Source organism: Lacerta agilis, chromosome 14, assembly GCF_009819535.1.
Source record: "Lacerta agilis isolate rLacAgi1 chromosome 14, rLacAgi1.pri, whole genome shotgun sequence".
NCBI lineage: Eukaryota > Metazoa > Chordata > Lepidosauria > Squamata > Lacertidae > Lacerta > Lacerta agilis.
Window position 1 is genome coordinate 1453171 of NC_046325.1, and position 12360 is coordinate 1465530.

At 56.3% G+C, this 12360-nt stretch overlaps 1 protein-coding gene across 1 annotated transcript; it reads left to right on the forward strand.

Annotated features, from left to right (window-relative positions):
• The first annotated feature begins 1922 nt into the window (after nt 1-1922).
• Nucleotides 1923-10002, forward strand: ENO3 (enolase 3). The gene is given in 14 exon segments (XM_033169108.1): nt 1923-2008; nt 3365-3451; nt 3589-3684; nt 4413-4471; nt 5288-5357; nt 5446-5579; nt 6428-6650; nt 8013-8168; nt 8171-8209; nt 8570-8771; nt 8870-8897; nt 8899-8979; nt 9222-9280; nt 9721-10002. Coding segments are annotated over 13 exon segments (1491 nt in total). The 5' UTR covers nt 1923-2008; nt 3365-3366; the 3' UTR covers nt 9980-10002.
• Nucleotides 10003-12360: the final 2358 nt, after the last annotated feature.

Here is a 12360-nt window from a genome sequence, read left to right on the forward strand (position 1 = left end):
ACCCTGGCGGTCATCTAGTCCAACCCCCTGCAATGCAGGAATCTCAACGCACCAGACCGGATCCTGCTGGGCTTTGCATGTTGTGGACTACAAGTCCTATATCTGGAGGGCACAAGGTTGGCGAAGGCTGGGCTTTGGTAGCAATTGCCCACCGGAAATGCCATTCTTTCCCTGCCTCGGTTCCCCCTCCGTTGAAAGGGAAAGGGGTGCAACTGATTTGTTCTTCCGTTTAGGCCGTAACGTAGGAAGAAAGCCCTCAGAGCGGTTGGCAGAAAAGAGGGAGCAGCCAAGTCAAAACCAGAATAGAGTAAAACAAACAAAAGCGCCCTGAAAATTAATCCAGCTTTTTTGGGGGGCTGAACAGGAGGGCGGAGGAATTGTGAGCCTCTGTGATCCCACGAAAAGCGAGGGGCAGCTGATTCGGGATGGAGGACAGTGATGTCAACAGCGATTCGGAGGAGTGCACCATCAACACCGTGCAGTTCACCTCGAGGACGAGCGAGGGAGGCCGCCGCCAGGTCTTCAGCAGGGTGTTCCACCAGTGCAACCAGTGCGACCAGTGCACGGGAAAGGCGGAGAGGTCGATCATGGGAGGAGAAGGAGCAGGAGCAGGACAAGGACGAGAAGGAGGAGGAGGAGGAGCAGGAGGAGGAGGAGGAGGTGGAGGCAGTGGAGGCGGTGGCGGAGGAGGTGAGCTTCATTGAGTCATGGAGCTGGAGAGGTGGAAGTGAGCCCCAGGGTCATCTAGTCCAACCCCCTGAATGGCAGGATTGAAACAAGTCCAGCCTTCCAGATAAGCCCCAAAGTGTGTGTGGGGGGGGGGGGAAGGTTGTTAATATTGTTATTTGTTAAATTTCCTGTTCTCGCAGGAACAGAACTGGGTCCGTTATTACTATTCTCCCTTATCAAATTCATATACTGCCCGTCGTCCTCCAAGGATCACAGGGGGGTCTGTAGTATGAAAGCACAAATATACATACCATAATAAGGAACAAAGCAGTAGCACCCTCCTCATGTAAAAGGCCACAGACGGGGGAAGAGGGACGTTTTTGCCTGGCGTCTCAAGGTGCATAATGAAGGCGACAGGTGGACCTCCCCGGGGAGAGCATCCCACAAATGGGGAGCCACCGCGGAGAAGGCCCCGTTCTCGTGAGAAGGGCCTCAGCGGATGATCTCAGGTTCCCAGTGGGTTCCTATGGGGAGAGGCCGTCCTTGAGGTACTGCGTTCCTGAGCAGGCATAGCCAAACTTGGCCCTCCAGCTGCTTGGGGACTACAACTCCCATCACCCCTAACTAGCAGGACCAGTGGTCAGGGATGATGGGAATTGTAGTCTCAAAACAACTGGAGGGCCAAGTGTGGCCATGCCTGGTTTAAGGCTTTAGAGCTCGAAACCAGCACTTTGAACGGGGAGCCAGTGCAGTCGGGCCAGTCGGTGTCATAGGATCAAACCCTCTTGCCCCGGTGAGCAACCTGGCTGCAAAACCCTGCAGCAGCTGAAGTTTCTGAACCGTCTTCAGAGGCAGCCCCACATATGTAATCTAACCTAGCGGTTACCAGAGCATAGGCAGAAGTTAGGCTGCCCCTGTCCAGTTAGGGGCACAGCTGGGCCACCAGACGAAGCTGAGGGAAGGCCCGCCAGGCCCCAGCGCCATTCCATCCTCCTGCCTAGAAAAAGCAGCATCCCGGGAGTCTCTCTGGGGACATTTGGCCCCGTCCTTGCTGCCCAGCCTGGATCTGTGGGATTGGTCCCAGCCCCACAGCTGCTGGGTGCACAAAGGGGCCAGGGATGACCCTGAGATTCAGAGTTTCATTCTCTACCGACTGAGCGGTCCCAGCTGCCGCAGACTTTTGCTCCGTCCAGCCTGCTTTTGCTGACAGTCCCTAGCTGGGCTCTGGGGGGGCGGAGCTGCACAACCTCTGGGTATAAAGGCGGGGGTCAGCCCTCAGCCTGGGCACTGTCAGCAGCTCCCAGCTACAGCCAAGGACCCCCAAGCCAGCCCTACGCAAGTGAGCGAGTGAGGGCCCCTTCTGGAGTGGGGTGGGGGAAAGGAGCCGTGGGGTGGGGTGGGGGGGACCCCGAGGCAAGCAAGCGGGTGTCCTGGGCACCTTGCCTGCAAGGGGGCAAATCTCTCGCGGTCTCTCTGCGAAGGAATGGGGGCAGCCCTCCTTTGCGTAGAATTTCTGAGTCCCCCGCAAAAACTCTCTCCACGTTTGGGGTTATTGGCAGTGCAGATCAAGGCGTATGTGGCAGACCCATGAAATGCTACCTTCCTGGGGAGGGTGGGGGCGCCGCTTTGGAGGTCCCTGGAGGAGGCCTGGGAGGGGAGTGTGTCTCTTTGGGGTGCAGAAAGGGCCCCACATCTCCCCAGGCCTCCAGTCCTGAGGCACCAGCTGCTCTTCTTTTCTGCCTTGAGCCAGAGGCCCAGTGACATTTCCCTGCTACCAGAAGAGCGGGGGGGGGGGGCGACTTCTATTTTTAATCCTGGCAGCTGCTCCGTCCTTCCCTTCCCCCTCTCTGCCAGCACTGGGTCCCTCCCTGGGTGGCGGAAGAGCGTCCCTGGCCGGTGGGCTTGGCGCTCTCAGGGCGCAGCTGAAGCACTGCCCGTTTTGCAATTAACGCATCTATGGCACTGGTACCCCCTCGTGGTCCTGCAAGGAGCTCCAAGCGGCTTCATTTGAATCCCAACACCCCTGCGAGGCAGGCTGCGCTGAGGGGGAGCGACTCGCCCAAGGACACCCACGGATGAGAATCGGACTTACGTCTCTCTCGCCCTCTAACCACTGCTCCACGCTGCTTGGGAGAGGCCTCGCTGCACACTTGGGCTGAAGGGGAATCTGTGAAACTGGGCAGGAGAGGGCCGGGGGGGGGGCTCCTAGCCAGGGTGTCTGTGCTCTGCCTCCACTGTCCTCGGAGGCAGAGATGCTTCTGAATGCCACTTGCTGGAAACCCCAGGAGGGGAGAGTGTTCCTCTTGCACTCGGATCCTGGTTTTGGGTTTCCCTTAATATGCATCTAGTTGGCCCTTGTGGTGCTGGACCGAACTGGATCCCTTCTGGCTTGACCCAGGACCTTTGGATGTTCTTGTGGAACCTCCAGCTCCAGAGGCAGTCTATCTCGATTCCTAGCTTCTTTGGGGGATTTGGACCCTTTGCGGACAGGGTGCTGGGCCAGCCTCCTGGTTCATAGAATTGTGGAATCATAGAATTGAAAGGGACAACGAGGGACATCTAGTCCAATCACAGTTAAAGCATCCCTGTGGCAGTTGAGCCCCCCAACCTTTGCCAGTGCGAAGTGGGCGCTGGGAGGCAGGAGGCCTGGCTGACATCCGCTGACACCCCCTGCCCTCCCTCTCTCCCACCCCAGGCATGTCTATCCAGCACATCCACGCTCGCGAGATCCTCGACTCCCGGGGGAACCCCACAGTGGAGGTCGACTTGCAGACGGCCAAGGGTGAGTCGTGTGGCAGGAGAGCGGGCAAGGGGGCAGGGTGTGTTCTCTTGTGGGGAGGGAGCCAAGGAGGGCAGGGAGGGTGCTGGGCGTCTGGCGCCCAGCTGACCCTCTTCTTTCCTCTCTGCCCTGCTCTCCAGGTCACTTCCGGGCTGCCGTGCCCAGCGGTGCCTCCACCGGCATCTACGAGGCCCTGGAACTCCGTGATGGGGACAAGAGCAGGTACCTGGGCAAAGGTGAGGGGTCACCAGGACGTGGCAGCTCACGGAGTGGGGTGTGTGAGTCAGTGCCCCAGGGAACATCAAGATTAGGAGGATGGGAAGTGGGGCCAAGGGGCACCGACACTTAAGTTCTTCTCTGCACACAAGATGTGCTGTGGATCTGCGGAACTCCCTGCCACTGGACGGTTACAAATGGCTTGATGTCCATGAGGGGCTTTGGACGGCTGCTGCCTGCAAGGGCTGGAAGGATCGGGCTTCAAGGACAGGGTGGGGGCTTCCTGCCTCCAGATAGGGGCAGGCCATCTCTCTGTGCCCCCTTGCTTGGGGAGGGGGCCTTCCCTGGGGCAACTGGCCAGATGCGGAGTTGGGGGGAGTGCTGGCCAGACCAAACAGCCCAGTTCCTGTTACAGGTGGGTAGCCGTGTTGGTCTGCCATAGTCAAAACAAAATCGAAAATTCTTTCCAGTAGCAAGCTCATACCAGGAACAAACTCAGTTGGTCTCTAAGGTGCTAGCCCAGTTCCTGGCTCCTCTGTTCCATTGCACCCTCTCCAGACGCACCACCGTAGAACTACCTGCCTGCTCCAAGCTCCTGAAGCCTCCCCCCTTAGCGTTTCCTTTCTTCCTCTGCCCATTGGCCCCAATTCTGCCCCGTGTTTAGGGTAGCGTGGGAGGGAGTGGGCTTGTGCCTTGCGCTCCTGTGGGGTCACCTCTCCGTCCCCTCACCCATCTGTTCTGCCCGCAGGGGTGTTGAAAGCCGTGGATCACATCAACAAAACCATCGCACCAGCCCTGATCGAGAAGGTGAGAGGGAGGGAGAGGGTGGGACCCAGGCAGGACTTTGGCCGGGGGGGGGGGTTCCACCCTGAGCAGTACTGGGCTCTCAGTTCCCCAAACTGTGGAGTTGGAAGGGACCCCCAAGGGCCATCTAGCCCAACCCCCTGCAAGGCAGGCAACACAGAGAGAGAGAAGCCAGGATTCGGGGTGGGGTGATGCAGAAGCCCTTTCCTACAGCCCCACAGAAAGTCCTGAAAGCCCCTCCCCCCCAGGACCAGGCCCTTGCTGGTTCAAAGAGCCCCCATGGACTCCCCAGGCAGTCAGGACACCCCCCCCATCACTGAGCAAATTTCCCCCCTTAACATCTTTATTGAAAGTTCAAAAAGCACATAACTATACAGCACGTGCACCAAACGTGGTGACACACACACAAAAAAGAGAAAAAGAAAATGAGCAACAGAACCTGAACCCTTGTCCCAAAGGCATTTTATCGGATGCAACACGCCCCCCCCATCCCCATTTATTCCCAGTTTCACGGGGTTCTTACTGGTGGGCGCCTGAGAGGGAGAGGCCAGTTGGGGGGAAGGAAATCCCCAGGGAAGGGGGGGTCTCTCGGGGATTCCTGCATTGCAGGGGGTTGGACTAGATGACCCCCTGGGGTGGGGGGCTCCCCCGTCTTCCAACTCTTCGATTCTATCTGGCATGCTAACCTTTGGCCCTTTTTAAATTTTGGCCCACACGCCTTAATACTCTCTTGAGTTTCCATATCAGACTTTCAACCTCGGTTGGATTCGAACCGGGGTTCCCGGGAAACAAACATCCCTTTTCTCTCTCCTCTCTTAGAAGCTGAGCGTTGTGGAGCAGGAGAAGATCGACAAGGTGATGCTGGAGATGGACGGGACAGAGAACAAATGTAAGTGGGGGCCTCTTCTGCCTCGCCCCCTGCCCCACTGACTTCCCCCGCAGCCCCTCACCCAGCACCCCATCTTTCCTCCCCACAGCCAAGTTTGGGGCCAACGCCATCCTGGGCGTCTCCCTCGCCGTCTGCAAGGCGGGCGCAGCTGAGAAGGGCGTCCCCCTCTACCGACACATCGCAGACCTGGCTGGCAACAAGGACCTCATCCTGCCCGTGCCAGTGAGTGTCCGAGGGGGGGTGGGGTGGGGGTCTGGCGCCAAGGGGGTGGAGTGCAGGCTCCCCAGACGATTGGGCTGGATTGGATTAATATATCAACAACACCAAAGGGGAAACGTAGCAAAAAGGATAAAAAATATCAGTGTGATCCTTGGGTGAAGTGTGGCATATTAATGAAATAATAATAATAATAATAATAATAATAATAATAATAATAATAATAATAATAATAATAATAATAATAATAATAGAAGTGCAAAGATGCAGTGCGGCTTGAAATGGATTATCAGGTTTTAGCTGATAGAGGTTCCCTTTGCAAATAATCAGAGATTTATTTATTTTTTCACAAGTGAGTCCCCACCCCCACCCCCCTGCTTTCGGAGAAGGAAGGGTCTCTCTCAGGGCAGCCCAACTTCTCATATCAAGGGGGTCGCAAGAGTTCTTTGACCAGGAACCTGCGCCCACCCCACCCGCCTTTTTGTAAGGTCGCGAATTAAAGCCGCACTTGTAACTTTTCACGGTCGGAATTTTTTTTTTGGGGGGAGTGCGGCTTATATTCAGGCCAATACGGTAATTTGTCGTCTGAATGATTGGTATTACTAACTGTATTATATTTGGCATTGTTATAATGAGGCTATTATTGGATTGTTGTAATTGAAAACTAATAAAAATGATGATACAAAAAATATTTGCAGGAGAAATGAAATTATGCCATATAGATAGATAGATAGATAGATAGATAGATAGAGAGAGAGAGAGAGAGAGTCCTTCAAGTTCTGCCCTTTAGCTTGTGAGATGTCTTCCCCTCCGGATCCTGACCCCTTCCTCTTGCCCCCCCTTGCCCCCGCCAGGCCTTCAACGTGATCAACGGAGGCTCCCACGCCGGGAACAAGCTGGCCATGCAGGAGTTTATGATCCTGCCCGTGGGCGCCAGCAACTTCAAGGAGGCCATGCGGATCGGGGCCGAGGTCTACCACAACCTGAAGGCCGTCATCAAGAGCAAGTACGGCAAGGACGCCACCAACGTGGGCGACGAGGGCGGCTTCGCCCCCAACATCCTGGAGAACAATGAAGGTAGCGCCTTGGGCGAGGCGGGGGGCAGGGGGAGGCAGGCTACTTTTAGCAGGTGGCAGGCAGTGGGGTTAGGGTTTCACGCCACCCTCGCCCTTTAAAAACCGCTGCGGCCGGAATTAGCTCGGCGGCTGTAACCGGAGCTCCGGGGAAAGGGCAGCGGGGAGATGCCGCCGGGCTCGCCCTCAAGGGTCAGGAAGGAGCCCGCGGCTCAAGGCCCAGGCAGATGAATTCAGGATACTGCGGGCGGTTCTGGTCGCCTCGCCTCAAAAGGGACATGGGGGAAAAAAGGCAGCCCGAAAGGTCGAGGGAGGGGGGGCAGAGACTCGCCTGTGAAGGAAGGGGGCAGATTTGGGGGGCTTTTCAGTTTAGAGGAAAGGCGAGGGAGAGGCCACAAGATGATTGGATTGGATTTATTGGGTTTCTATGCTGCTTTCATTCAAATGAATCTCATTTCAAACAAGAAATACCATAACGTAATAGCACATCGTGAATGCATCATATAAATTAATCGATAAAACAGTTGCAATCTATAAAAAAAACTTAACAAAACAGCAACTAAAAAATGAGCCAAATCTCGCAATTACAGCAAGTCGTGTGATTAACAAATCAATGCGGCATTTAGAATCTATAAAACAATATTAAAAACCAAAATTGCAACTAAAAGATAAGCGGATAAGATGGAATTACTCAGAGAGAATCGTTTTCCTCCTTCTCTCGTGGCATCCGAGGAAGGTGAATGTGGGGAGAAAAGAAAGCTCTCCTCTTGCGGAGTTAGACTGCCAGAGGCAGGGATGGATTTCCAAAATGAGGAGGAGGAGGAGGAGGAGGAGGAGGAGGAGGAGGAGAGGGCGACTGAGGGCTTCCCAGCCACCGTGGCTCTGCCTAAAAAGCCAGAGGAGGCCCTGCTTCTGAATACCAGTTTCTGGAAACCTCAGGAGTGATGCTCTTGTGTTCCCATGCTTGTGGGTTCCCCCATAATGGGCATCTGTTTGGCCCCTGTGAGGACAGGAGGCTGGGCTAGGTGGGCCCCCTTTGGCCCCCTGATCCTGCAGCCAAGCTCTTCTTATGCTCTTATGGAACCTCCAGCTGCAGAGGCAGTCTATCTAGATTCCTCGGTTCTTAGGGGTATTTGGCCCCTGTGAGGACAGGATGCTGGACCGGATGGGGCCCCTTTGGCCTGATCCTGCAGGCTCTCCTTACGTTCTTAAGTCTTCTGGATCTCGGTTGCCGGAAGCCCCCTGAAGCAAGAGGGCTCTTGTGCTCGGCTTCTGTTCCTGGGCTTTCTCCCCTGGGCAGAGGATGCTCTTGGTACTGGGGCGCCCCCAGTTTCTCACTCTCTCCTCCTGCCCCCCCCCCCGCCAGCCCTGGAGCTCCTCAAGAGTGCCATCGAGAAGGCCGGCTACCCGGACAAAGTGGTCATTGGCATGGACGTGGCGGCCTCCGAGTTCTTCCGCAAGGGCAAATACGACCTGGATTTCAAGTCCCCCGACGACCCCAACCGCTACATCTCCGGCGAGAAGCTGGGGAGCTTTACCAGAGTTTCATCAAGAACTACCCTGGTGAGTGAGTGTGAGAGAGAGAGATGGCCAAGTTGCTTCCGGGTGCCACAAAACCCAGGGGGCAAAATCCTGCTGAAATATCTCATTTTGTAACTCTGCGGAACTCCCCGCTTAAGATTGCGCTCTTAGAGGCCGTCCCGCTCCTCTTCTGGACCCCTTCCCACACCCGTGGCGAGGGACAGGCTCTCTGTGCATGCCCAGGGCGCTCTCTTCACTCCTCCGGCCCCGCTGGGCTGACCCCAGGCCTTGTCCATCCGGGAGGTGAGCCTGAGGGCTCTGGGCAGGAGGCGTGGGGCAGAGCGGGGAGAGAGGTGACTGGGGGGGGGTGCCTGCCTGTAACGCCATCCCTCCCCTCCCCAGTCGTCTCCATCGAGGACCCCTTTGACCAGGACGACTGGGAGACGTGGTCCAAGTTCCTGACGCAGGTGCAGATCCAGATTGTGGGCGACGACCTGACAGTGACCAACCCCAAGCGCATCCAGCAGGCCGTGGAGAAGAAGGCCTGCAACTGCCTCCTGCTCAAGGTCAACCAGATTGGCTCCGTCACCGAGTCCATCCAGGCGTGAGTGTCGGGGGAGGCAGGGCGTCCTCTGGGGAGGGGCAGGATCTCCTCCCGGGACACCCCGCAAACCGTCTCCTCCTTCCTCCCTTCCTTCCCAGCTGCAAGCTGGCCCAGAGCAACGGCTGGGGGGGTGATGGTGAGCCACCGCTCCGGGGAGACCGAGGACACCTTCATCGCCGACCTGGTCGTGGGTCTCTGCACAGGGCAGGTGAGAGGACCAGGGTGGGGATCAGCCGGTGGAGGGGGGGCGCCTGTGTCCCACCCCACTCCCCGTTTTAGGACGCTTTTACCTCCTCAGCCTGCTTCCCCATTCAGGGCTCCTTCGTGTATTCTGTGGGGTGGGACTGTGTGGGGTGTTAAACTTCGCAAGGCGTCCTCAGCGATGCGCCGAAAGGGCACGGTGCATGTTTTGCCAATCAATACATCAATATCTTTGGTGCCGTTATGCAGATCAAGACCGGAGCTCCCTGCCGCTCCGAGCGCCTGGCCAAGTACAACCAGCTGATGAGGTGAGGAGATTCGGGGTCCCTTCTCTCCCCGCACAGGCTTGCTGGGGGTGGGGTGGGCATTCCAGTTCAGCAACTCACAGAATCGTAGAATGGTAGGAATTGGAAAGGGTACCCCAGGGGTCATCCAGCCCAACCCAAAATCACAGGAATCACAGCTCCAGAATACGCGACAAACTCTCCTTAAAAACCTCCAAGGGAGGAGAGTCCATCATCTTCCAAGGGTCTCCTGATGTTTAGTCAGAATCTCCTTTCTCGTAACTTGACGCCATGAGTTCGAGTCCTCCCTTATGGAGCTGCAGAAAACCAGCTTGCTCCACCTCCTAAGCAGCAGCAGCCCTTGAGATCTCTGAGATGGGCCCTGTATCTCCTCATCCCTGTTCCTCCCGAGTCTTGCTTTCCAGACCCGCACTGATCTTGCTTCCCTTCTCCCTTCCTTGCAGAATCGAGGAGCAGCTGGGGAGACAAAGCCGTGTTTGCCGGCCGCAAATTCCGCCACCCTCTGGCCAAGTAAAAGCAGCGCCTGGCCTGCAGCCCCACCCCAGAGACCCACACCACCCGCTCTCCTCTCCTTGGAGGGCATCTCCACAACACCCCCTCCCCCCACTGGCCAGGGCTGGCTGGACCCCCTCCTGGGCAAAGGCCCTGGTGGCGCAGCTGAGGAGCCTCTGCCCCGCCATCCCATCTCGGGGCAGCCAATAAACAAGGCCGTTGTGCCACAGCAAGCGGCGTCAGGGTCCTTCTTTCGTGTCTCTCCTGGGAAACGGGACGGGGTGTGTGTGTTTGTGTTAGCCAGGCAGAGGCGGATTTAGGGATGTGCGGGCCGGTTCAGCCACACTGGGCGCCACACCGGGAGGGCGGTGCAACAACAGAACGGAAGGCGAGTGTGCCAGTTTGGTGCCAGGGAAATTGGGAAGCACAAAGTCTGCCCCTGAGCCGATTTCCCCTTGTGCTTCAGGCAGGCTCCTCTCGCCTTCCTCCATCTCTCTGCCATCTCTCTGGGCAATGTTGGGATACACGACCTGCTAAACAGCATGATATATCGAGATATCATGATGTCTGAAATAAGGATGGAGCTATGCAGAGGCTCTGCCTGGCTTCACGGTTTCCCCCACATCAAGATTTCTGCGTAGCACACAAACACACGTCACGATTCGAAATATATTCCAGGTCAAAAACTATGAAACCAACATCTCAATATGGGTTTGAGACTATATAGTATCTCCCCTTCCTACTCTCTGCATGAAGGCTTTGCAGGAAATGGTCACAGTTGGGGCTCCAAGTTTCTAGGCCTCAAGTCACTTTGCACACACAAATGAAATTACTTGTGCATGTGAGGTTTGCTGTGCAAAAAGAGCGTTATGGTAGCTGACTCACGCCGCATATCGACTGGGATTAGCCGAGGCTACGGAGGGTCTTTCTGGAGTCACAATGGGGCCCACATAAGCCAACGAAGCCCACAGAGATGGAGGCAATTTAATGTCGGGTCCTGCGGTGGCAGCAGGATTGGGGCCCCACTGGCCCAGCACACTCATCCTCCTCCATTCCAAAGGGAAGTTGCCCACAACTTCATGCAAGGATCCCAACATGCAAGGATTTGGGGCGATCCTGGCCTGTGAGCCTGTTCAGCCATTATGGCAAAGAGCTCTTGGGGAAGAAGGGCTGCTGGAACCCCTGCCTGGCATGCAGAATGCTGCTTGAAACCCTGAAGAGTTGCTGCTGCCAGTCACTAAGCAGTACTGAGTGAGATGGACCACAGCAGGGGTCAGCAACCTTTTTCAGCAGGGGGCCGGCCCACCGTCCCTCAGACCATGTGGGGGGGCCGGACTATATTTTGGAAGAAAAAAAATGAGCAAATTCCTATGCCCCACAAATAACCCAGAGGTGCATTTTAAATAAAAGCACACATTCTACTCATGTAAAAACATGCTGATTCCCAGACCGTCTGCGGGCCGGATTGAGAAGGTGATTGGGCCGCATCTGGCCCATGGCCTTGGGTTGGCTACCCCTGGACCACAGGCAAGATTCCCGTGTCCCTGTTTAAGGAACCACGAGGACTAGAATCTTGGCTTTATCTTAAGGAACCGCAGCTTGGTGGGAGAGCATCTCCCCTGCATGCAGAAGATCCCGGGTTCAAGCCCCAGTTGGCATCTCCAGGCAGGGCTGGGAGAGACTCCCTGCTTGAATCCCCGGAGAGCCAGAGCTAGGTAGATTCCTTACCCCTGCCAAGACCCTGGGAAGGCACCTGAGCCAGCAAGGGGGCAATCTTTGACTCTCCCCACAGGCAGCGAGATGCAGTGGTTGGAGTGCCGGGTGGTATCCTGGGAGAGACCTGGGTTCGAATCCCCCCTCGGCAATGAAGCTCACAGGGTGTGTGACCTTTGGCAGTCCCTGCCTCTCAGCCTAATCCACCTCGCAGGGCTGTTGTGGGGATTTAATGAGTGGGAGAACCGTGTATGAATTCCACGCCTTGTGCTCTGGGGGAAAGGTGGTCTAGAAAGGGAAGAAACGAGATGCACAGGGCGTGGGGCTGGCGGGGGTCCCACATTTGGATAAGGGCCACAGGTGACATCCCCCCACCCCCACCCCAGCCGGGCAACTTCCTTGCATCTTGCACCAGCGAAGGTCCCTAATTCCCAGTTACGGAGGATGTGAAACACTTATCCATTTGTTCTTGTGATCCGCCCTGAGGTCTTGTGGTGAATATAAATCATTAAACCACCACCAAAATGAATATCGCACCATGAGACGCACTTTAGAGCAGGAAAACAAGGAAAAAAATATTATAGCATATGCAGGTGACGCTGCGAGCACTCCGGAGCAAGAGGAGGAGCCGCGCACAGCGTCAAGCAAGCGGAGCTCCTCTCCCTGGCTGCTTTGAAGCAAGTGGGGGGGGGGAGAGCCGCCGTGACGCTGTTTGTTCCTCCTCTGCCCCCCCTGGAGCCATGGGTCCGGCGGCAGAGACATCCCTCCGCTCCATAGACGCGGACTTCCCCCATTCCTTTTTAGGCAGGAAAAAGTGTGTCTTATGGAGTGAAAAATACAGCAATACTTGACTGCCCATTGCCCCTGTTGCCCATTCG